At 34.4% G+C, this 27,460-nt stretch overlaps 2 protein-coding genes across 3 annotated transcripts in view; both read right to left on the bottom strand.

Moving 5' to 3' along the window:
• Positions 1 to 27,460, bottom strand: part of LOC127855142 (uncharacterized) — a 368,604-nt gene that overhangs the window by 210,585 nt on the left and 130,559 nt on the right. The window lies entirely within an intron of this gene.
• Positions 22,263 to 27,460, bottom strand: part of LOC127855133 (ATP-binding cassette sub-family B member 6-like) — a 36,405-nt gene continuing 31,207 nt past the window's right edge. For both annotated transcript variants that reach the window (XM_052390523.1, XM_052390522.1), the window contains exons 18-19: positions 25,961 to 26,124; positions 22,263 to 24,600 (exon numbers count right to left, since the gene is read on the bottom strand). In XM_052390523.1, coding sequence (XP_052246483.1) covers positions 24,468 to 24,600; positions 25,961 to 26,124 — 297 coding nt within the window. In that variant the 3' untranslated portion in view covers positions 22,263 to 24,467. The remainder of the gene's footprint in view (positions 24,601 to 25,960; positions 26,125 to 27,460) is intronic.

Here is a 27,460-nt window from a genome sequence, read left to right on the forward strand (position 1 = left end):
GACACGTTGTTTTTATTGCATTAATTGGGGGAGGATTGTCATACGAGAAGCATTGCTGACACCTTGTTTTTTGCAATATTAATTCAGGTAGGTAAGGGAGGGGAAATATACGGGTTTCACGTTGACACGTTGTTTTTTCTGCACTTATTGGGGGTGCTATTGAATTTCAAGTGTACATGTTGATTTTTTTGTATCTTCAATAATCCATTGTAATCGATTTAACGCACACACGCCTTTTTAAATTTGTGTTTGAGCTGTAAATTAATAGTCATAATAAAATGCGTGTTAAGTTACCAGCGTACACTCGATACTCGCGCAATGAATGGTTTTAATGGAACGATTAAAATCGCTATTATTAATACAAAGCACATTAACTAAAAGTCATGCTGCAATTTCTATTTAAGAGTTTCACGTCAATTAGAAATACTTAAAACATATACATCAATTTACGTATAAGATGATAAACACCATGAAGTGCTTTTCGGTTGGTACATTGCCGATATATTTATAACTTGCTACCGGTTGTTTATAAAAAATATAAATATTCTATTCGATATTTAACATGACTGTCTCAATCCTCTAAACCGAAATGATCCGTAAAATAAAATAGTGTAATATTTATCCAGTTTGGGGAATTAATACCTCATTATAAACACAAGGTAGTATAAATATGCATGAAATATCACCATTTATAACTAATTTAAACCGTTAACACAATAGGAACGCAAATATTATATATATAGCGAGAAATTGAGTGCTTTTCGGTCTTCACATGAAGTGCTTTTCGGTCGGTATATTGCCGATATTTATCCAATTTTGGGCATTAATACCTCATTATAAACTCAAGGCAGTATAAATATGCATGAAATATAACGATTTATAACTAATTTAATCCGTTTACACACAATAGGAACGCAAATATTATGTATATAGCGAGAAATTGAGTGCTTTTCGGTCTTCACATGAAGTGCTTTTCGGTCGGTATATTGCCGATATTTATCCAATTTTGGGCATTAATACCTCATAATAAACACAAGGTAGTATAAATATGCATGAAATATAACCATTTATAACTAATTTAATCCGTTTACACACAATAGAAACGCAAATATTCATATATATATAGCGAGAAATTGAGTGCTTTTCGGTCTTCACATGAAGTGCTTTTCGGTCGGTATATTGCCGATATTTATCCAATTTAGGGCATTAATACCTCATTATAAACACAAGGTAGTATAAATATGCATGAAATATGACCATTTATAACTAATTTAAACCGTTTACACACAATAGGAACGCAAATATTATATATATAGCGAGAAATTGAGTGCTTTTCGGTCTTCACATGAAGTGCTTTTCGGTCGGTATATTGCCGATATTAATCGAATTTTGGGCATTAATACCTCATAATAAACACAAGGTAGTATAAATATGCATGAAATATTACCATTTATAACTAATTTAAACCGTTTACACAAAATGGCAACGCAAATATTATATATATAGCGAGAAATTGAGTGCTTTTCGGTCTTCACATGAAGTGCTTTTCGGTCGGTATATTGCCGATATTTATCCAATTTTGGGTATTAATACCTCATAATAAACCCAAGGCAGTATAAATATGCATGAAATATAACCATTTATAACTAATTTAATCCGTTTACACACAATAGAAACGCAAATATTCATATATATAGCGAGAAATTGAGTGCTTTTCGGTCTTCACATTTAGTGCTTTTCGGTCGGTAATTGCCGATATTTACCATTTTGGGCACAATGTAGTATAAACATACAATCATATAACCATTTATTACTAATTAAACTCGTTAACACACACTAGAAACGATATATTGCATATATAGAGAGAGAAATTGAGTGCTTTTCGGTGCTTTTCGGTGCTTTTCGGTTATTGTATGGACCCCGTAAGTTTTGTTAAGAGAGTGATTCATTTTTCGAAGTAAATACCTTTTAGTCGTTATCACATTTTTAGTAATAATGCAGTGAATTGAAGATTGTTTACATTAAGTAACACTGATTTTGGAAGCATTTTAACACTTTTATTGTATTATTTACACATAAATACTGAAAGAACGCAGAACTAACTAATTGTGCGTCACACGCTATTAACTTTGTAAATACTACCCTAGTATAATTACCGGGAAGCTGGCGGTTAGGAATCACTTACATTGTGTTGCTGTCTAACGGGTTGTTTATTGCGATTATTTATCTTCGCACGAATAAATTATTGTTTAAACGTTCATTATGGACTTGTGTCATATTTCAAAACGGATGGAACAAGCGTAACACTATATAAGCAGCTATTTGAAAGCTATAAGTAATCAAGTCATTAAAACGGTATACCTCAAAGCAGAGGTTCTTAACAATATTTCTTATTATATTTAGTTGTTTTTTTTTAATATTCGGTTTTAGCAATTATGAAGCATTTTTATCGTTGTCTTTATTATACCTGTGGCTTTTGGTGAACTCATGACTATAAACAAACTTAACATTATACTATTGCGTTGTTTAGCACCCGTGAATACAAGAGATCGCCGCTATCTGTTGAGAATCTTAAGAAAGTTTCCCACACATTGCAAAATTCGCCGCTCTGTAGTGGCAAGCACTATCAACAAGGTTACGCAACAGACGCGTGATAGTGTATTGGACCCTCCATATCCCTTGTTGATGAGCAGTACTTTTATTTTCCCGCGTTTATTAATAGTCTTAGAATATGAATAACTGGTGCTGAGCAAAACACCACTTCATTGAAACGCAGCAGAAAGTGGACTATCTTAATCATTCATAAACATTCTCTTCCGCGAAACGTATAATACAAAAACTGTTTATTGATTCTTTTATATATACGCTCCGTTCAAAAATATTCCATTTAATACAATGTTCACATTATGTTTACAATTGTGAATGACCATAGTTGAAGTATTCAACCCTCTTGCATAAACTATGCAACTTTCTATGCGCGGATGCGGCAGGTTTATCCTAGTTAGGTCACATAACCCCAAACCGGAACTCCTGTTTTTAGGGTTACATGTCAGTTTGATACTTAGCAAACATTGTTCAGTGCATGCTGCATAGGATTTGTAAAATACATTGCAAATGGAATGTTTTGGTATCAATTTGAAGGTATATTTGTAATCAATAAGAAGAAAAAAGCCATTTTTGTGCTCTACTTTTTCTGTTGATGGTTCCCGGCTTTCAAAGTAGGTCATACTATTTGAGCCCAAAAATGGTCGCCTGCACAGCTGTCAAAACCGGTTTGCCTATTTTAAGGTGAATATTTTGAGTTACAATGTATAGAATTTAATGACATCCATTTTTTCAAAAGATTATGCATTTATCTTTCCAATGATGTATGATGATATAGTGGGTTATTGCTTGATCATGGTAAAAATTGATATCGAACTTCAACTATTTTATATGTAATATAGAAGGAAATTAATTGCGCATGCGTAACCTAGTTAGGAAAACTGGATTGATACGCGTGTTATTAACCTTATATTTTGTTCGCAAGCGAACAACTAACAATCAATAACTAAACACACGTTTAAGGTTTGGTATTTTTTTAAATGTATTCATACATTCGCAAAAATGCACACATGTGCATTTAACTATTAAATGTTGTTATTAGTATTTGAATAGTGAATACATTTGCATTTGTAAAGTATTTTTTAATCAACAGCATAATCGATCAATGGCTCCATATTATAATATGTAAACGAAAACATGCGGATATTTATGACGTTGTCTTCGATATGTTGAAGTGTCGGAACAAGTTTAAACTGGTGTATTTGATCGTTATACCTTAATCTTTCCATTTTCTATATTCAAGGCAGTGTGGATCAGCAGACGATTTATAAGCCTATTCATGTATCTATCTTACGGAGCATTCCGAAGATACTCGATGTATCATGGTTGAACCGATAGTTAATATCTTCACGAATTAGGCAGTGAATAAGTGCTTGTGCAGGAAAACGAAAGTAAAAGCCATAAGAGGTATTGATTAAGGTAAGCATTTTTTTCAGGAATATGTATTGGACATGATATCTATATTTATGAATTCCTTTTCAAGATTGCTTTAAAGTTCCCTCTTCTATGCTTAAACACTTGAAATATATATATAAGGTTTTGTTTTTTTACTATATTATTTATATTATCATATTGCGTTTTCTTAAATAGCTCACCATTTTCTGAAAATTGTTTCGCCTTTTAAACCATCTGAATCTACACTAAATATAGTGATTAGGATTTGGTAAATCAATATTCTTGTAACGTAACAGCCCCGTTATTGTTTATTCATATGCATTTCAGAAATTAAATAGATGTTTCAATAATGTAAGAAAATGTTAAAAGTTTATTTATTTGAAAATTTAAGACCTCTTGCAAGTAAAAACATGAATCTGTTACTCAGCTACGTATATTTAACAAGGTATTCAAAACTAATGCCACGAGAAGTCTAATCTTATTATTACTATCACTAAACATACAAAATACTGCAGCGGTAATCCTAGTTTTATTAAATTATCTCTCACCTCCATTGAATTATGTAGTCAAATCAGATGTCTGAAAGGATTATTCGATAAATGGGCAAACACGTTAATCCGTTCCAGGGGGGGGGGATGTCATTGATTTAGTACATTTAGCAACTCGACTTATCAACAATAAGCACGTGCAGAAACGGACACTTATGACCAATCAAAGTTATAATTGAGTTTTATGCAAATTAACCTGTAAACAAAATGTAGATATTTTGTCAGAATAGAACACCCTGCGCTTAGATTTTGAGGTGAACGGATCGAGATAGATCCAATCATGTAGTTGTCATACTGTACTTATATATTTGAAAACATGAATTATATTAGATATTCAATTGGACTGGAATTCACATATGGCGTTGTTGTTGAGTATTTCCTTCCACGTTGTTATATGGATAAATTGACATTAATGTAAATGGACAGACTTGCCCTATTTGCAATGTAGCAAAATGTAGTTAATGCGAGTCACGTCATTATGGCAATACGCGCATGACGTGAAATCGAACGATAGTCTACACACTATTAAATGAAGAGAAATTAACTTTGTTTGTTACTGTGTGTTCGCCACGAACAATAAGCGATTACGTGACAATTACAAACAAGAACTTATTTTAAAGGTGCCGTCCAACAGATTTTGGCATGTATTGAAGCTTTGTCATTAAATGCTTTATATTGATAAATTTAAACATTTGAACTAAAAATCTCCATTCAAAAACAACAACAAGAATACAATTTAAAAAAAGGAAAACAGTAACCCTCAACAGGGCTCGAACCACTGACCCCTGCAGTCCTGGAGTAAAAAGTCTCCAGCCACGACCACTCGACCATCCATGCTCATGCTTACAGCGGATGTATTTTTAATGTGAGCGTTAGCTCAAGCTAAAGTAGAGAGGCAGTTTTGAAAATCAGTATGCTTAAACTACGCTAGTGACGACAACTGCAGCTAGTAACGATAATCACTGCCTGTTTATACTTAACCACTGGCACACTGTAGCAGACAGCATTTATAAGGTTTAAGAGCTTGTTAAACGATATTGGCCAGTCTAGTGTTTATAACAGCTTGTGCGACGACATTTGCCATTTTATCATTGAAATCTGTACATATTGGCTGCTTTCAGGGAAAACGGGGCTTAATGCTGTATTAAAAGTATGTCATGTTGGCAAAATTGTTGCTCAATAATTTAAAGAAAATATATACAGTATTAGATACTCATATCACAACATGTACATGATTATAGGTTGTTATTTTTTAGCAAGGAAACACAATTCTAAAGATGGTTGCCAGTGTAGCAACTAATTGTGAAAAAAGAGACATATTGTTGTTATTTTGTCTAAGTTATCTATATAAAATTAATATGAGGATAAACAGTGCACACACATCTCGAACTGTGCTTTCAGACACACTCTTTATTAATTTGAATGGGTTGTGTTCATTTCAGACTTGCGATATAAAAAGCTATAACATAATTGTGAAAACTGAACTGCGTGTAAGATTATACAGTAGCGAACACCTTCAGTGCATTCAGCGCTTTGATTACCTATATAAGCAATCATCGTAGTATCCCAAAATAAAACAACAACAGAACTTTCCAAATTATTCAATCGTTTTGCGTCGAACGACGCGTTATAATTTTCAGGTTTTCAAATTATCAAAAGATGCATTTAATAGATATTTAAGAGCATGGTAAATGATCAGTATTACTATTTCCTAAAAAATATCATAACTAAAACGAAAATTTGCGAATCTGAAACAACTTTTTCGGCATAGCTGTTTAACGTCACTTTTGACCTTAGGTGACCTTTAATCATGACCAGTAAAATTCATATAAAAATTCCCGCGGCTAGACACGAATGAATACACTTCATTAATTCCATTGGCTGATTTGAGCATACCACCAGAACATTGGAAACATGACCGCACACAGTAAATATTCTTAAAAGAAAACTCATAAACAACATCCCTTTATGTAATAATGTTAACATGTTATTTCATCATTAGCCTTTATTAAAAAAAATCCTCACTTTTGTTTATTAAATGTCTTAAGTACCAAACATGTTTCGGCCAAAGCCTTCATCAGAAGTACATCAATATAAAAATACACAGGAAGTGACGTCAACGTCATACAATAATGTAACATCGTTTGGCGGAAAAAATATATTTAGTACATGTACATAATATTACATAATACATTATACAATGATCGATCAGTGATGATACAACAGCCTATTAGTAAAAATTTAACAACATAATAATATACAAAAATAAAATGTATATGTAAATTATGATTATGTTCTATATAGCATAAAGCAGTTTATTATTTAGACCGCTAGGAATCATGGTTTTTAATGTATGTTTCCAATATGTTTCTTTGCATAAACGGTCTAGATTGTCTTGAACAACGTCAGTAGGTACACAAACAAGATAAATCTGATAAAGTGCAATTATTGTCGGTGGATCCAAAATGTGTAGCAACATGTGAAATATCAAATATATGGCTATTCATTTTGCAGGAAACATTCTGAGTGGTTTGTCTGACGTATTGTTTATAACAATTTGTACTTGTTATAAGAAATATAACATTGCGCGAAGTACAATCAACATCATAGCATAAATCATACGATAAACCATTACCACTTCTATTGCAATGTGTACATCTTCGTCGGTTACATTGACCCGATAAATGTTTAGTGATGCATACAGCCAATTAATTGAATGGTTTTGATGTATTTAAAGAAAATCATTTAAAATCTTAGTAAAGTAGGAACATAAAAGGAATATTATGTTTATACAATACCCTTATAAAAGGTTGACAAACATATATAATACCATTTAATAAACATCAAACAGGTCTGGCAGTTGATTAGATGTCAATAAGAATGAATTGAATCCACATTTTAATCACCTTCTTATTCACAGTCTTTTGTTCTAATATTCTTTATATGTGGACAAAACTTAAGAAAGTATATATATATATTTTGTATTATGCATACTATTATAAATGTTTTAAATTTACAATTCTTTGCCATGTTATGTATTTTTTCGATGAAGCTGGTATTTCAACACTGGCCAATGCAATTACATGTACAAAAGATTTATATTTCTGCCTTGAGCTATAGAGGCTCTTTCTGAATAGCTTTATCGCTTCACTCAAAAGTTGCATATTCCTATAACAATTGCTTTTTGACTGTTCAAAACTTGTTGCCATAGCAGTCAAAGGCAGTTGCATTTAAAAGAATGTATTAAAATACATTAATACATTTAATTTATAAAAAAATACATTAAGTCCAGATATTAGATGGTAAATATATATTATATATATAAGATGACAAAACATTAAAGAAAAATAAACTATTAAAAGCTCAGTAGAAATCTCAAATCAAACTTTCAAAAAAATGAACATTTAGTATTGATTATTCTTGTCATTGTAACTTGAATTGCAGACATCATTTATCTTCCATTTACACTTTAAACTAACCCTTTTCCACTTATAGGCAAAGTGAAAATTGCTATGTCCAAACAGCATAAAACCAGAACAGTCTGAAAGTAACTAGCAGTCAGCTCAGGTTTTATGCTGTTTGCTGCTCATCAGTATCTAAGGTTGAATCTAGAAAGAAAGGTCTTAAAGCGTTAAGAAATTAATTGGTAGTATTCAGAGTAAAAGAAGTTCCTTTTTTACATAAAATGAGTTAGCTTTAGAAAAGTGCATTTTAACAAAAAAGGGTCAAAAATAAAGAATGAAGAATTATGAAGTTTGAGTTTTTAAATTCAATGTCATATTGATATGTATTCTAGTATACAAATATGACAGTTTAAAGAATATTCTTCATTTTCAGACAATGTCTAAGAACTTGTTGGTGAATACAAGGCCAGATGTACGTTGCATACGAACAATTTCATTTAAAAAATAAAACCCCATACATATTGGTTGAAATCAAAACCCAACAATTATGTGTTTGAATGGCAGCACAAAGTCTAGTTAATGGTGTCCGATGCATGCCAATAGAAACCAATATTGGAGAGGGCACTGACAAGAAATATCACGTCAAACCAGCGGTGATAGAAGTTGAACTGTAGTTCGCCCAGTACCTCTGTTATAATTGTTCTAAAAAAAAGCAATGCAACTGGTATGATGTATTTTCCCACATTTTGTTTTAAATCTGTTATGGAGTAGCAAATAAAATATATATAGGGATCATCTTTAACGATAAAATAATCAAACAGGCAGCTACTTTTAAATGTAAAATAAAAATTTGTTTAAATACTCAATAAATTAATCCAGTTGTGTCTCCACCCACTCCTCTAAAAGCATGGGGTGTAAACATCTTCTAATGCATTAAAAATGTACCAATTAAACCAATTTTCTGGAGAAACAGAACCAAGCACCAACAGAACTTTAAATATTTGTGCAGGTTTAAACATCAGTTGGGGTGCTTAAAAATCTTGATTAATGTCAGCTGTTAAGTGAAACTCTCTACAGATATATTGTCCTTCAAAGAGAAACTCAGTGGACCACGAACTATGCCTACCCGTATTCCAGAGGCATGTTCATCCCCATGAGTAACATGGAGGATACAAAGTACATCCCCTGAAAGATAATAACACCATATAATAATAAGAGCAACGCCTTGCGGGTGCAGACCGCTCATCTATTTTCTTTTTAAAGGTGAAGGGACTCTCAATTTCAATCACAAAGGAGGGAGGATGGAGTGAAGAGGGGTGTATAGTGTGGGGGTGTGGACATTTATTACATTATGTTCCAAAAATACAAAAAAAAAAAATGAAAAAAAAATTGCGGGGTGGGGGGTGGGTGGTGGGGGGAGGGGATTCTTGGGTGCGATGGTTGGACGGTATTTCAAAAATAAAATAATAAAAATAAATATTTGTGTTTTTTAACCGTTTCAAAAAAAAAATTGGGTGTGTGTGGTGGGGGGGGGGGGGGTAAAGTGTGAGTGTGTGGTGGTCATTTGTAAGATGATCTTTAAAAAAAAATAGGGGGAGGGGAGGATTCGGGGGGGGGGGCACGGGGGATGGTTTGGGTGGAGTCTATTGTGGTATGTCAGGTAAGAGTAGTTTTGTCAAAGTATCAATCAAATCTAATCATAAATAAAGAAGTTATGGCAATTTTAGCAAAATTTAATAATTTGACCTTGAGAGTCAAGGTCATTCAAAGGTCAAGTTTAAATTCCACTTGCCAGGTACAGTAACCTCATGATAGCATGAAAGTATTTGAAGTTTGAAAGCAATAGCCTTGATACTTTAGAAGTAAAGTGGATCGAAACACAAAATTTAACCACATATTCAAAGTTACTAAGTAAAAAAAGGGCAATAATTCCGTAAAATTGACAACCAGAGTTATGCAACTTGTCCTTTTACTGTACCCTCATGATAGTTTGCGAGTGTTCCAAGTATGAAAGCAATATATATGATACTTTAGGGGTAAAGTGGACCAAAACACAAAACTTAACCAAATTTTCAATTTTCTAAGTATAAAGGGCCCATAATTCCGTCCAAATGCCAGTCAGATTTACATAACTTTGCCTGCACAGTTCCCTTATGATAGTTAATAAGTGTTGCAAGTATGAAAGCAATAGCTTTGATACTGTAGGAATAAAGTGGACCTTAACACAAAACTTAACCAAATTTTCAATTTTCTAAGTATAGAAAGGGCACATAATTCTGTCAAAATGCCAGTCAGAGTTACATAACTTTGCCTGCACAGTCTCCTTATGATAGTTAGTAAGTGTTGCAAGTATGAAAGCAATAGCTTTGATACTTAAGGAATAAAATGGACCTAAACACAAAACTAAGCCAAAATTTTCAATTTTCTAAGTATAAAAAGGGCACATAATTCTGTCAAAATGCACGCCAGAGTTACATAACTTTGCCTGCCCAGTCCCCTCATGATAGTAAGTAAGTGTACCAAGTTTGAATGCAATAGCATTGATACTTTCTGAGAAAAGTTGACCTAAACGCAAAACTTAACCGGACGCCGACGCCAACGCCGACGTCGACGCCAACGCAGACGCCAAGGTGATGACAATAGCTCATAATTTTATTTCAAAAAATAGATGAGCTTAAAATGAAAAATGAAAAGTGAAAATCATTTTGCTATGGTATCATCCATTTTATTTACAACTGCTATTTGTTAACTTCATAGTTATTTAAAGTAACACAGGTACAAATGTAAAAGGCTCTATGATATGTGCTGTTCATTTTGAATTATTTGTTGCCTACTATACTTAACTGCATGAAAGAGCTTGAAAGAGTCAGTAATTGCAAAAAAAAGTAACATAAATTGCAAATATTATCTCTTTATCATAATAAATGATGAGTGTCTTCTTTTACATGTAAGAAAGGCTAGAAATGGCAATATTCTTGTAAAACAAACAGTAACAATGAATCTGCAATGGAAAAAGGGGAAAAACACATAATCACATACCATTATTTGTGCAAGGCACAGTACTATTATATTGGACTGGATTTGCTGCTCTCTCTGGCATAGAAAAACTGAAACATAGCCCTAACAACCATACAAACTAGACCTTACATATTATTTGTAAAATACCAAACAAGAAATCACAATTCACAAGAAACTGATATGGACTTAAATGCTATATATTTATTCAAGAGTATCAAAACAAGTGTGCTATTGTTTCAAAGACACGTCCCGCAATATAGTTCTATTTGGTCATGTCATTAACCTAGAGTTGTGTTACAAACATAGTACATATGTCCTGTCAAAAAAGAATATCTGAGGGCTAAAATGATAAGTTAATCTAGAATTTGAGATTATTAAAACATTGCATAAGCGCAGGTTTACCTTTTCATATAAATTCTGGTGGTCAAAAAATGACACAAAACATAGCATTATTTGAAGACGTTAAACATTTTACAGCAATATGCTAGACAATGTAATGCTTGTCACTGTTCTTTAATAACATATCATAAATGCTAAAAAATGTTTAGCTTTCCTAAATTTGAATCATTCATAAATTATGGAAAAAAAAAATAATTTAAATGGTCTTTTAAATTAAAGACATACCCTTGTAAGAGTCATACTTATCAACAAACCCCTGATGGGAGTTACCCCGGTACTATTATTATGCCTATCAATATAAACGAGATCTGCTGGGACCAAAACTTCACCTAAAAGAAATACAACTTAGCTGCCTTTTCTGATTATTTTCATACGGGTTCTTATATATTTTTTCCAATTATGATTGTGGAAGTTTACAGCATTTATAGTGCTATCATTAAACTGACTCACATTTTCAGTGTGAAAGATTGAAACCTGTCATCATGTGCATCCAAGTTTTCCAGATTGAACTAACAGGTTCATAATATAATAGGAAAAAGATGAGCATTCAGTTTATGCATATTGATTTCAAATTTGGGCACAAACATATAAATGAGCCGAGTTATAGGAAAACACGGTTTTATGCATGTGAATAAAGCTAATCAGGGACGACTCTTTCCACTTTGGTGACACTTTTTTCCTTTTCTTGGCAAAAATCCCGTTAAGGAGCAAAAAGTCATCCCTGATAAGCCTGTCCATACTTCACATGCTAATTTGAGACGACACTTTATGCACATGCATTCATCCCCATTTTCCCATAGCAAGGCTCACATAGTTTTCCCAAGAGATAAGAATTAAGGTTGTTGTATGTATGGTTAGTGTTAAAACATGTCAAACATCAAACTGTTTTTCAAGGTAGTTGACAGCCATTTCTATGCCACGGGTCACAGGGTCCACCTTTCCCACTCTTTCGAAGATGATGTTTACTGTGGACTGCAATGCAAAGGCAGCAGAGTTGGAATATGTATACAAGAAAGGCACTCAAATAATTACCATAAATTGCACCGTTACAACAATTTATACTTCAAAAATGTGTGAATGCCAAGACAGTATTGTTTTAAATCTCTAAGATACATTTGTTTTTTCATCATCAAATGATTTCATAAGATATTTTAACAAAATGCCTTTCAACAGTGATTTCTACCAAGATATTGATATAATGTTTTCAAATAAAAAAAGATCAACATTAAAGTTCAAATGATAAATTGTATTTGTTACAGTCATTCTACATTAATATTAATAAAAAATTGCAAATCAAAATGTTCTTTTCAAAGGCAGTTGCCACAAGAGCATCTTCAGCATTCTGGTATAGTTTTAACTTATAAAATAGATTTAACTTCTACATTTATAAATCTTACTATGAATATTTTCAACGCAAAATAACCACTGAAGAAGTAGCCATGGATGTTAAAGTATTACCCTTTGAAAGTCTTGGAAAACTCCATCCTCTCCTTAAAATACATAAACACAGGTGACATTAAAGCCATGTTCACACGTGACATTACAACACTGCCCTTCTCAAAAAAGTGTGAGAAATGTACGTTTTAAGTACGTTTTGCGTGTGTTAAACGTGGCGGTATTGGCACTGCGTTTTATGTGCGCTTTTTCTTACCGAGTGAGTTTTTAACAAAAACAAACAAACAAGAAACTGTGCGCTTTTTGTGGGTAAATGTGCGCTTTATGTGCGTTAAACGTTCGCTTTTTATAAGTGCGATTTTGACTGCCATTTATGTGTGTAAAATGTGCGCTTTTAAGTGTGTTAAATGTGCGCTTTTCGCGAGTTAAATGTGCGCTTTTGTATTTTAAAAGCGCACATTTAACTCACTTAAAGCGCAGTTATAACCCACATAAAAGCGCACATGTGTGTTAAATGTGCGCTTTTATGTGCGTTAAATGTGCGTTAAATGTGCGCTTTTTATAAGTGCGTTTTTTACTGCCATTTATGTGTGTAAAATGTTCGCTTTTATGTGGATTAAATGTGCGCTTTTCGCGAGTTAAATGTGCGCTTTTTTATTTAAAAAGCGCACATTTAACTTACTTTAAGCGCAGTTATAACCCACATAAAAGCGCACATGTGTGTTAAATGTGCGCTTTTATGTGCGTTAAATGTGCGCTTTTCGCGAGTTAAATATGCGCTTTTTTATTTAAAAAGCGCACATTTAACTCACTTTAAGCGCAGTTATAACCCACAAAAAAGCGCACATGTGTGTAAAATGTGCACTTTTAAGTGGGTTAAAACTGCGCTTTTCAGCGAGTTAAATCTGCGAGTTATTTAAAAAAAAAGCACATTTAACTCACGTTAAGCGCAGTTATAACCCACATAAAACGCACAATTTACGCACATGAATGGCAGTAAAAAAACGCACTCACAAAAAGCACACATGTGCGTTAAAGGTGCATCTTTTGCCTTAACAGTTGATTCAATTATATGCTGTTAAAAGTTTTTTTTAATTCAGATATGCAATAAAAACCAATAATTATATAAACATATATTTGTGTATTTAAATAATTACAAGATAATTCAATTTTATACTTTAATGTACACCAACATTTTTTAACATACATGAGTAATTAAATATCAATGACAATTTGATGAAATAAATATTAACATAATTAGATTATAAATAAACAAAACATAATAGCATACTAATAAATAACATGTACAGTATATACACAGAAACATCTATATACATAAAAAAGATGAGAATCAGTCAAGGCCTGTCATTTCTTTGAGGCGGCGGAGTGCGGCTCTCATCTCTCTCTCCATGTCTGCCACCAGCCGGTCAAACTTCTTTGCAACTATTATACTGTCATGGCCTTTGCGCGGTGCGTCTCGTGCATGATCTCATGTGATCAGGTCCTGAAAGATATTTTATAATGTAAGTGTTGAATATTGCTGTGATGGTAATCTCGTTGAAGAAAAATTATAAATTAAAATCAAAACTAGTTTGTTTGCTTGTTGTTTTTGGTTGTTTATTTTTGCAATTTTAATCCCTTGATCACTCGTGACTTAACGCTTTTCATAAATAAATATGTTTGGTAGAAAATACTATTTGAAAATGCACCGAGATACGTGGTCTCATTTGGCTGTGTGGACTGGTCAGAAGTGTGACACCTTTAAAATGCAATAACCAGTACCCTGTATAGTTTGACCTCTAAACAAATCCAGCTTTTCTTGGTCAAGGAGAGAGCGCGGTTTTCCCGCTCCTGTTCTCCTCATGTTGCCCAGCTTATGCAGGGTAAAACCTGGTATTCAAGTCAATACATCAGGTAGTCTCCCTTTTGCTCCCTTTTTTGGCAGGCGATGCGATGATGCACATTCTTTCCAAAGGATCTTCTGATCAATGTAAATTTCACGGTCACCATGGGGTATAACCTTTAAATTTAAAATATAAAAGTTCTCATTTAATATGGGGGAAAAAATCTGTTCATTAATGACCAAAAATAGGTATAAATAACATTTAAGATGACAATAACCATAAAATACAGCCATAATAATTCAAATGGTGTTGTTTTTCCTTACAATTGCATTACATTTACTCATCCATTTACATTTCCCAGTGACAATACATAAATATGATAATTTTCATAATTAATTCAATATACTAAATAAAAAAGGGATGCAGAATTGAAAATACAAACCTGTTACAACAGACTGTTCTTCAGTATTCCAAAAATACAGGCAGTTGTTGAACTAGACCATATCACTTTATATGTCTTTAACCACCCACTTTGAATCTCCTTTGCAACAAACTTATTGTTGATTTACACATTGTAGTAAATACACATTGTATTTCATCACACAATACTTCATGCTGAAAGTATTTCAAGACATTTTACACTAGAATAATAAGTCTGAATGTTGTTCACTTTATACATGTACCTAAAATCTAGCTTAAAAACAGTTGCTGATTCTGCTTGTTTTCAAAAAAGAACTTCCTATCTGTGGTTCTCTAATAGATGGTGCCTGAACCAATCAAAAGTATATCAACACCCCTTTGTTAGGCTTAGATGGAGGACTGATAGGGACTGGCTATTCTCTTATCTGATTCCATGCTGTGTCTAAGCCAAAAATTACATAATCTGAGAAATACTGATAAGGCAGTCATTTCAACACCAAAACATTTATTGAATAATACACAGCACCCTTAACGCATTATATTTAATTGTGAATATTTAAATATAACATGCTGAATGGTGTAAGCAAATAATAATAATAGTATAAATATTATTTTAATTGCCTTTTAAATGTATGTTTATGGTTAATGTGGTAGACATTAATTGTATTGGGGTATAAATATCAGTATAAGAAAGTTCAAATACTTATTTTTTATGTTGAAGAAATATTATTGATACTTTCAAGCCCACATAATATTTTTGACACTTTCAATATTTTTAATTAGTCACCCACAGTCTGATTTAGGTGGAATTTTTTTAGAAATGTTTGAGATTAAAACGAAAGCAATGTTATATGCATTGAAATTGTATTATAAAGTATATTAACATTTAACAGGTTCATATGCACAACCAGTAACCGCTTTGAATTCAAACTGCACCTTATATTATAACAGGTTACTGAGGTACATGTCTATGTTTATTCATTTGATGCAAATAAATTGTTAGAGCCTGCAACAATTTTGTTTCTTGTTCAATTTCTGTACAACATTTGCTAAACGGTTGTTAAAGACGCACTTTTTAAGAAGTGTGTTAAACATGTGTCTTTTTAGATACATCCGTTTAAAACAGATCATATGATAAAAACGCACTTATGAAATAAAAGACTAACTTATGCTTAAAAAAGACGCACATAAAAAAAAACGCACTTTTGTGAGAAAAAACCCACATCTGTAAATCTTAAAACACACTTCTTAGATAAATGACGCACTTCCTAAATAAAAGACGCACTTCTTAGATAAAAAACACACATTTTGCTCACATCTACACTCAAAAGCGCACTTACAGATGAAGAAAACACACAAAAAACAAACTTTTTCATTTAAACAACGCACTTGAAAAAAAAAACGCACAAAATGCGCACTTAAATGCACTTATGAACACTGAAAACGCAAATATTAACAAAAAACACAGAATTTACGCACTTTTAAGTGCGCTAAATGTGTGTTTTGGTAAAAAGTGCGTTTTAAATTGACAAGGGTGGTGTGAACAAGTTTGGGGGGAAATTTTAGATTTTGAAATATATTGGTGATTCAAAATAAATTCAAACATAAAACTTGGGTTCAATAAAAAAATAGATGATCATTTCATACGAATTACATAAATAAAGGTTTACTGACCCAAGGAAGCATTTGATCAGACAGTTCCAATGTTACATGTGATCATATGTAACATAATCACAACTTAGTAGAACATAATCAATCCAAAGAAGTCCAGTGAGTAACTTGAAAATACTCCCCACGGAAACAACACAAACTACATGTAGAACGTTGTGGCTGAATTACCCACACACATTGCCACATTGTCAGAGGGAATCGTCAGTTCAGCTTTAAGAAACTGGTTTCCCAACCATGCAAGCTTCCTCCCAATGCTTTTCATCTTGTTAACTTAACAGTATAAGCAATATATTCTCTAAACAAGCTTTCAGCATGAACATTCACTTGGGCAATACTTGTGAAATTATGGAAGCAGGAGTGATAATTCCAGATATGCTCAAAATAAAATTTAATACAAATTAACAAAGAGCATTAACTAAAAAAGTATGAGAGAAAGACTAATGTTTTGTTTTGCACTTCCCCTAATCAGATATACCTACCTATTGAATTTCAAGTTGACATGTCTTTTATTTTAAGAAATACTAAATAATAGCAAGAAGGCCATGATGGCCCATAAGTGCTAACCTGAGTCAATGGATAACAATTACTGAAGACTTGGACAAGTGACCTAGTTTTCCAGACACTTTGCATTCAATAATGGCCTTCATATTGTCAAGATAACCATTCTAACCAAGTTTCATCAATACTAAGTAAATAAATGCAGCCCTAGAGTTTAAGATTTGACTTGGGGACCTAGTTTTAGACCCTACTGACCCAGATTAAAACTTGGCCAAGGGTGTGTGTGTTGTTGTAGTTTATTTACAGGTCTTTCCTGCGTCTTCACGACAACATTTGGTATCGACCTGTACTTGACTTGAACTTGGCAAAGGTATTTTCAAGATAGTTTTACAATCTGACCATAATTCATTAACCTTTTGTCATAAATGTTAGAGTGGTAACAAGACTTTTCAAAGGTTTGATCTAATGACCTTTTTTAATGCATGAGACCCAGATTCTAATAAAGCCTATAGGTTTTGCAAAAAAGAACATTTCAACCGATTTCATCAAATTCTAAAATTACTGTGGCCTCTAGAGTGGTAAAAAGTATTTTTTAAGATTTATCCTGATGACCTAGTTATTGGACACACATGATCCAGGTTTAAACTCTGCCTAGATTTCGTCATGAATTTGTTTTACCAAGTTTCAACAAGATTGAGTCACTAATGTTTTTTCTAGATTGGTATCAAGGTTGAACTCAGCTTTGACCTTGTTACGTAGGTTTTTAACACAAGTGACCCAGATATGATATTAGCCTAGATATTTTAATGATGACAATTTTAACCAAAGATTGAGACATTAATGTTTTTTCTAGGGTGGTAACATGGTTTATCAAAGATTTGACCTGTTGACCTAGGTTTTAAACGCAAGTGACCCCCACTTGATCTTGGCCTAGATATTGTTATATACAGAGTTTTGTCAAGATTGAGCCATAAACGTGGCCTCTACAGTTAGGTTACAAGGTGTTTCTAGGATTTGAACTAGTAACCTATTTTTGGATACATGTTACTTAGATTCAAACGCACACTAGATAGTGTCCAGCTTAAAATTCTTACATAGTTTCATCAAAATTGGTTTTAAAAATGTGGCCTCAAGACTCAAGAGTAATTACTTGCTTTTATTAGATTTGACCTGGGGACCCAGTTTTTGAACGCACTTGACCAGGATTTGAACTTGGCTTAGAGAAAGTTACAAAAAATATTCTGACCAAGTTCCATCAAGTTAAAGTATAAAGCTCCTCGGGTGGTACCAAGGTGATGGCGTTTTTCTAAGATTTGATCTGGTGACATAGTTTTTGAGCGAATGTCATTCAGATTCAAACATGGTCTAGATATTGTATAGCTTAACTAAATGACCATGTTTCATCACAATTGGATGAAAATGTGGCCTCTACAGTAATAACAAGATTCTTATATGATCTTACCGGGTTATTCAGAACTCCATCTAGATGTTAACAAGAAACCGTCGGAGACGGGTGATGCTCCCCAAAGGTTTTATTTGTCACAATATTGCACTATATATTCAGATAAAAGGAAACGTCTTGAGGGCACAGTAGTTTGAGGGACAATATTTTTTATAGAAAATTTCAAAGGGCCATAACTCTGTGAAAAATCATCCGATCAGAACCCGCTGATAATATGCACATCTCCTCTTGGTAGTAAAGCTTCTCATAAAGTTTCATTGAATTCCGATCATTAGTTGCTGAGAAATAGCCCGGACAAGAATTGCACTATATGTACAGTTAATGGAAAATTTCAAAAATTTCAAATGGCCATAACTATGTGAAAAATCATCCGACCTGAACCCGCTGATAATATGCACATCTCCTCTTGGTACTGAAGCTTCCCATAAAGTTTCATTGAATTCCGGTCATTAGTTGCTGAGAAATAGCTTGGACAAAAATTGTGCACGGACGGACACACGGACGGACAGACGAAGCGGCGACTATATGCTCCCCCCAAAATAATTTTGGGATGCATAATAAACATTCTCACCAAGTTTCATCAAGATTGAGTCATAAATGTGGCCTCAAGTGAACCTGGTGACCTAGTTTTAAGATGCACTTGCTGCAGATTCAAGATTGGATGAAAAATATGGCCTCTAGAGTAGTTAACAGCTGCAATGTTACCACATACATCGCACAACACACACCACATGACAGAGATTGCATGACAACAGATGCCCAACATAAGGTGATCACAATAAAAACAAGCAAATAGCATGTTGACATAGAATGTCTATGTAGAAAAGGGGGCATAACTTTTGATGTGCAAAATAAAGCATGTCAAAACAAGGGACAAAATTGTCACAAAACCAGGTTTTCAATTTGGAAAAAAAGTCTGATAAAGGGAGACAATTCCAATGTGCATTGTTACTGATTGATCCAAGTTACCCCCCTTGTGTCAAATTCAATATATTTTTAGTCATGGCGACCTTGACCTTCGAGGTTTATGGACGTAATTCTTTCGCATGACAAACCGTCCAATCAATGTAAACAAATGTAACGAGGAATTTTAAAATCTCACAATGAATGACATAGTTATAACCCGGAAAAGATCATTTATGGCCATTTTTTACCTTTGAACTCAACGTGTGACCTTGACCTTAGAGATATCGACGTAATTCTTTCGCATGACACACCATCCAATGATGGTGAACAAATGATTTTAAAATCTTACAATGAACAACATAGTTATGGCCCGGACAAGCTCCGCCCGCCCGCCGACATTCACCAATCTAATAACCAGTTTTTTCCTTCGGAAAACCTGGTTTAAAACTGCAGCGCTCAATTGAAGCTATGTTTTTCAATAGACAGGAACCATTGACAAATCCGGCCAAATATCATTATATAAATATTCTTAGTAAGTTTCATGATGATTCAGTCTGTAGCAGTACATGTATAAGGAAAACTGCCCTGCTCCCTGGTAGCAATATTTTTCAAAGGAATGTAACCACTTTGGAAGTTTAAAATATGATTAAAACAAATAGTCTGCACAAGTTTCATGAAGATTTGATAAACAATATGACTTCTAGACACTTATTTTAGTTGACCAAGTGATGTAGTTTTTAGCTCGGCGTTTTCGGAGAAAACCCGAGGTATTGTCATAGCCAGCTCGTCGTGTCGTCCGCTGTCTGACGTCCCCTTCGTACTTAAACCTTAACATTGGCTCTAAAATCAAAGTGCTTCCACCTACAACTTTGAAACTTCATATGTAGATGCACCTTGATGAGTTCTACACACCACACTCATTTTGGGGTCACTAGGTCAAAGGTCAAGGTCACTGTGATAACTTATACATCTTTATGCTACGTAATATTGAGACAACTTTGACATTTTGTGGTGAACTGCACCTGTATTCATATGTTGCCTTTTGACTTAAGGTGACCTTAAGATTGTTTTATTAGCTCGGCTGTTTTCAAAGAAAACTCCGAGGTATTATCATAGCCTCTTAGTTGTCCGCCGTCGTGCTTAAACCTTTACATTGGCTCTAAAATCAAAGTGCTTCCACCTACAACTTTGAAACTTCATATGTAGATGCACCTTGATGAGTTCTACACACCACACCCATTTTGGGATCACTAGGTCAAAGGTCAAGGTCACTGTGACCTCTAAAAAAAATATTCTTACAAGCTTTCATTTATTCAAAACTGCACCCGTATCCGAGCGTGGCATCCGTTATGTGGTGCTCTTGTTAAACTAACATTATATATACAATATAAGTTTCAATCTCAGTCAGTTGGGTAAAATGTTCTGCCCAAGTTTCAAGAAGATTGGACAATGGATGTGGCATTAAGATGGTTAACAAGGTAAATTTTGACAGATGAAAGGTGATCACAAAAGCTTACAAGGAACATGGTTCTCAGATGAGCTAAAACATGAAAATGAAAAATGGTCAAATAAACATTAGTTTAAACCTACTGGTATTAATTATACCCCAACAAACAATGTTTAGGGGGGTATATAGGAGTGAGCTTGTCGGTCTGTCGGTCGGTTCGTAATAAGTGTCCGCTCTCTAATTCAAATTGTTTTGATCCGATCTCCACCAAACTTGGTCAGATGTTGTATCTAGATAATGTCTAGGTCAAGTTCGAATATGGGTCATGCTGGGTGAAAAACTAGGTCATGGGGTCACTAAGTGCGTTTTAAACATTTAGCATTTAGTCCGCTCTCTAATTCAAGTAGTTTTCATCCAAGCTTCACCAAACTTGGTCAGAAGTTGTATCTAGTTAATGTCTAGGCCAAGTTTGAATATGGGTCATGTCGGGTAAAAAATTAGGTCATGGGGTCACTTAGTGCGTTTTAAACATTGAGCATGGTGTCCACTGTTTTTTTGTGAAGACAACATGCAAAATATTCTGTGTCAATGCGGCATGTGGGGGTATTCGTCACACCTGTGACAAAGTTCTAGTTTTAGCTTGATTGCCTAGAAAGCCTAAGGCTTATTTGAAATTCTCTCTAGTCCATTTCCTAGGACTAGAACCAGTACTTGAGGTTTTGCATGAGGGAGATCTAAAGAACGCTCCCACAGTGGGGATTAAACCTGTGACCTCCCGATCACTAGGCGGACACCATATCCACTACACCACGGCAATACAAATTAAGATTTCTCGGCTCTAACATTAAACAGTTTAATCTGATCATTGTGAAACTTGGTGATATTTGTGGGCATAATATCTCGGCAAAGGTTCATGACGAGCTAGATCCATTTAAGCGGTTCTTATTCATGGCCCTTGAACAAAAGAATACAAAATTAATAGTGTCCGCTTTTTTACCCAAACATTTAAAGCCTGATAATCATGAAACTTAGCGATAATGTTTTTGGCATACTATCTTGACTAATTTTGAGACTATAGCTAATTAAATGAACATTCTGGAGATACTATTCTTACTCCGCAACCTTACTCCAGTACTGCGGTTGTGTAAGTTACAAAGCTCTTGTATTAAATATTTTCTGTTTTTATCAAAAGTATAAAGTAAGCTTTCCAACAAATTTATGGATTTGTTTAATGTTTTATTTCACTGTTCACAAAACGTACCACAATGTAAATAACATTTTCAAAAGTTACATAATTATAAATGAACAGAACGATAAGATATGTTTTTTGAAAACTGTGCAAAAATAGTCCATTATTCATGAAAACACCATACTTAATAAAATATTCATCATATTATTGAAGATTTAATAGTTATCTAGCTAATCAAATCACAAATGATATTGAATTCCAGTGAGGTGTGAAAAAATGCAATCACAAAATATCATGTGTGAAGGAATGCAATCACAAAATATCATATTACATTTTTTACACTGAAAAACAAAAACACAACTCTGATCACAAGTAAACAATATGAAATTAACTCAAAACATAGCTTCAATCTTCTCAAGGAAATGTTTATAAGCAACAACCTTAAACATACCACACAAGATCACTCGATATTTCAAGTTTCTGCAAGCTGTTTAGATTTACTCACAAAATATTAAGCTACAACTTGCCTTAATGAATAAAAAAACTGAAAACAACATTTATTAGAAAAAGAAAGTGCAACAGTGTTAATTAAAACAAATTACTACATCATTGCTACGAAGTGCAGACCTCACAGGCTATTCCGGATCCATACTATATACACACACACACACACATGAAGCACGATTTTTCCAGAGCCCTATAGTTATTTTCTGTTACCAACTGTTCTTCTGATTTTATATCACATCATTGATTTAATTGAGGTAGTGCTGGCATGATTGGTTAATTTACAGGCCTTTCTTCACTTGTTAAAAACAAATGAAGATTCACAAAGGTAAACATAACTCACGGGTACAAATATATTGTGAATCATTATGCCTTTCTATATTGTTTATTTGGGTTTTGCGTATCAAATGGTGTTTCATCAGGGGGCTGTATTTAGTAAGACTGAAAATAAAGATTTTTTTGCCCTTAATTACAAGTACAAGAAGGCTCATTATTTAGGACTCTTGAGCTCATCATTGACAAGAATAGGCTATATCAAGATAGTTAACGTCGACTGCCATTGTATTTATGTCTAGTAAAGTAGCAGCCCATACAAATTGTATTAGAAATCAACAGCTCATTCCTTATCATCAAAATTGCCCGGGTATGTTGGTTTATTTATCATCATATTGTGCATCAATAATTAACCAAAACCGTCTTTATTTAATACTCCTATATTAAAGAGGTGTTGTTAAGCTTACATGCAAGACTGATGAAAAGGATCTCTAAATCTGAGCAGATATGAATGACATCCAAGTACAAGGGAGAAGTCTTATTTGACATTGGTGAACATCTGATCATTACAATGCAATGTGCAAAGGAACATAAATGATTAACAACTCACATCTTTTAACTTAAATTTAAAATTATATTATTTTTCTTGGTATCCAAACCATGAACGCATTCTTGGGATCTGCAGAAAATGAATCTAAATGAGTGTCGCTCTTTGAAAACAGGGCAAAATGAAAGTGCATTTAGTGTCCTCCCAGATAAGCAAGTGAAGTCTGCACAGGATACTCAGGGCAAAATGAAAGTGCATTTAGTGTCCTCCCAGATAAGCAAGTGAAGTCTGCACAGGATACTCAGGGACTCAGTGTCCTCCCAGATAAGCAAGTGAAGTCTGCACAGGATACTCAGGGACTCAGTGTCCTCCCAGATAAGCAAGGGAAGTCTGCACAGGATACTCAGGGACTCAGTGTCCTCCCAAATAAGCAAGTGAAGTCTGCACAGGATACTCAGGGACTCAGTGTCCTCCCAGATAAGCAAGTGAAGTCTGCACAGGATACTCAGGCACTCAGTGTCCTCCCAGATAAGCAAGTGAAGTCTGCACAGGATACTCAGGGACTCAGTGTCGTCCCAGATAAGCAAGTGAAGTCTGCACAGGATACTCAGGGACTCAGTGTCCTCCCAGATAAGCAAGTGAAGTCTGCACAGGATACTCAGGGACTCAGTGTCGTCCCAGATAAGCAAGTGAAGTCTGCACAGGATACTCAGGGACGTCACTTTCCGCCTGAACTTGATTTTCAATAGAAGAGTCTTTCTTTAACCAAACTTACCATAAAAGAAGAAAGTGTTGGTTAGCCTGTTCCGACTGCTAATGACACTTAATGCACATAATTTAAGTCCTGTTTTCCCAGAGCAGGACTAAAATATTTTCATAAACCACACAATTCAGCTGTAACTAGAACTTGAAGTAAAAACTTTGATATGATGGGATCCAAGTTTCAGTTCACTGCATGATGTTCCACAACTGCCACTTGCACTACTTCCGGATCCGGTTTTTCCTCCTCCAGTTTGCTCAATTGTTGCTGCCACATCCCATAGTAGTGGCCTTCTTTTGATAGCAGCTCCTCGTGCCTACAGAAATGTACATAAATGTTTTTATTTTTGCCTTGTTCTGGGAAAACAGGGCTTAATGCATGTGTGTTAAGTTTCGTCCCAGATTAGCCTTTGCAGTTTTACACAGGCTCATCGGAGACAACAGCTTCTGCCTACATTTGATTTTCGTTTAGAAGAGACATTCTTTTATCACAAAAAATCCATATTAGCAGAGAGTGTTGTCCCTTATTAGCCAGTGCGCACTGCAAAGGCTAATCTGGAATGACAATTTACGCACATGCATTTAGCCCAGTTTTCCCAAAACAAGGCTCATTAGATATGATGTTATGTGCACATCCATAAAGGCACTGTTATATCTCTTTGGTTTACTCTGTATTGACAAGCAAACACTGTTCATCAGTGGACACTATCAAATAAATGGACACACTGCACTAACTGATCTCCTTTAAGGGGTATCTGGTATTTCAGTTATGCATCTGTATTTTGGTTAGTGTTGTGTCACAATCGCACATCAATAACTGAACAGATGTGTATGCATTTTGTCAAACAAGCACTGTTTAAATTACCTGGTCATTTAAAAAGTAAGAAGATGTGATTTTATTTCCATTAACAACAAATTATAATTCTCAGCAAGTCAGAAAATTCCTACCAGGAGCCCAGCTAAACATGGAAATTATAAAAATAATGATAAAAAATCGTCAATTAAGCAGTTTCATATTTTGAGCTACTTGTGATACATGTATTAAGGGATGCAAAGGTGAAGATTAAATGTTATGGTGTCTGCATAGCCTTCATGAGGTTCCGGCTTTAACCCCACTTGTGGAGCGTTCTCAAGATCTTATATAAAGAAACCAAGAACTGGTATAACCCATGAACCAGACTTTACAATTTCTTAAAAAGCATATGGCTTGAAATGCAATTTACCTTAAATAAATAAAATTTTAACCAAGTATCAACATGTATACGAATGCCAACTTCTGTGCCCATCTTTGCAGGAAAGTCATACAAAAGTTGGAATGAAGAAATCATACAAGTCGCGTTCTGAGAAAACTTGGCATAATGCATGTGCGTAAAGTGTCATCCCAAATTAGCCTGTGCAGTCCACACAGGTTAATCAGAGATGAAACTTTCCTCCTAAATTGGATTTTTGCTAAAAAGAGACTTCTTATAAACGAAAAATGGCATAAAAGAAGAAAGTGACGTCCCTGATTAGCCTGTGTGGACTGCACAGGCTAATCTGGGACGACACTAGAGGCACATGCATTATGCCCAGTTTTCTCAGAACACGACTCATACATATTTCCCATTTCCACAACTGAAAGTGGGGGATAAACAAATTTAAAGCAAGTCTTTGAAATCCTTAATCAACTAAACGTACGTTCCCTGTTCGACAACCTCCCCCTCTTCTAAGACAAGTATCATGTCCGCGTGTATAATGGTGGACAGACGGTGGGCTACTATGATTGTGGTCCTGTTCTCACAGACCCGTGCTAGAGACGACTGGATGTTACGCTCTGTTTTGGTGTCTAAAGCCGAAGTAGCCTGCAATATCAATTAATTATTCATACAAAAAATTGAAACAATAACAAGAACCGTCAGAGACGGTTGATGCTCCCAAAGGTTTTTTTTGTCACAATATTGCACTTTATATTCAGATAAAAGGAAAAGTTTGAGGGCACAGCAGTTGGGCGGACAAGAATTTTTTTATAGAAAATTTCAAAGGGCCATAATTCTGTGAAAAATCATCCGACCAGAACCCGCTGATATTATGCACATCTCCTCTTGGTAGTGAAGCTACCCATAAAGATTCATTGAATTGCGGTCATTAGTTGCTGAGAAATAGCCCGGACAAGAATTGCACTATATGTACAGCTAATGGAAAATTTCAAAGGGTCATAACACTGTGAAAAATCATCCGACCAGAACCCACTGATAATATGCACATCTCCTTTTGGTAGTGAAGCTTCCCATAAAGTTTCAATGAATTGCGGTCATTAGTTGCTGAGAAAAAGCCCGGACAAGAATTGCACTATATGTATAGTAAATGGAACATTTCAAAGGGCCATAACTCTGTGAAAAATCATCCGACCAGAACCCGCTGATAATATATACATCTCCTCTAGGTAGTGAAGCTTCCCATAAAGTTTCATTGCATTAAGGTCATTAGTTGCTGAGAAATAGCCCAGACAAGAATTGCACTATATGTACAGTTAATGGAAAATTTCAAAGGGCCATAACTCTGTGAAAATTATTCGACCATACCCGCTGATAATATGCACATCTCCTCTTGGTAGTAAAGCTTCCCATAAAGTTTCATTGAATTGCGGTCATAAGTTGCTGAGAAATAGCCCGGACAAGAATTGCACTATATGTACAGTTAATGTAAAATTTCAAAGGGCCTTAACTCTGTGAAAAATCATCCTACCAGAACCCGCTGATGATATGCACATCTTCTCTTGATAGTGAAGCTTTCCATAAAGTTTCATTGAATTGCGGTCATTAGTTGCTGAGAAATGGCCCGGACAAGAATTGCGCTATATGTACAATTAATGGAAAATTTCAAAGGGCCATTACTCTGTGAAAAATCATCGACCAGAACTAGCTGATAATAATGCACATCTCCTCTTGGTAGTGAAGTTTCCAATAAAGTTTCATTCAATTGCGGTCATTAGTTGCTAAGAAATAGCCCGGACAAGAATTGCACTATATGTACAGTTAATGGAAAATTTCAAAGGGCCATAACTCTGCGAAAAATCATCCGACCAGAACCCGCTGATAATATGCACATCTCCTCTTGGTAGTGAAGCTTCCCATGAAGTTTCATTGAATTGGGGTCATTAGTTGCTAAGAAATAGCCCGGACAAGAATTGCACTATAT

The sequence above is a fragment of the Dreissena polymorpha genome, chromosome 13, assembly GCF_020536995.1.
Source record: "Dreissena polymorpha isolate Duluth1 chromosome 13, UMN_Dpol_1.0, whole genome shotgun sequence".
In the NCBI taxonomy this organism is placed as follows: Eukaryota; Metazoa; Mollusca; class Bivalvia; order Myida; family Dreissenidae; genus Dreissena; species Dreissena polymorpha.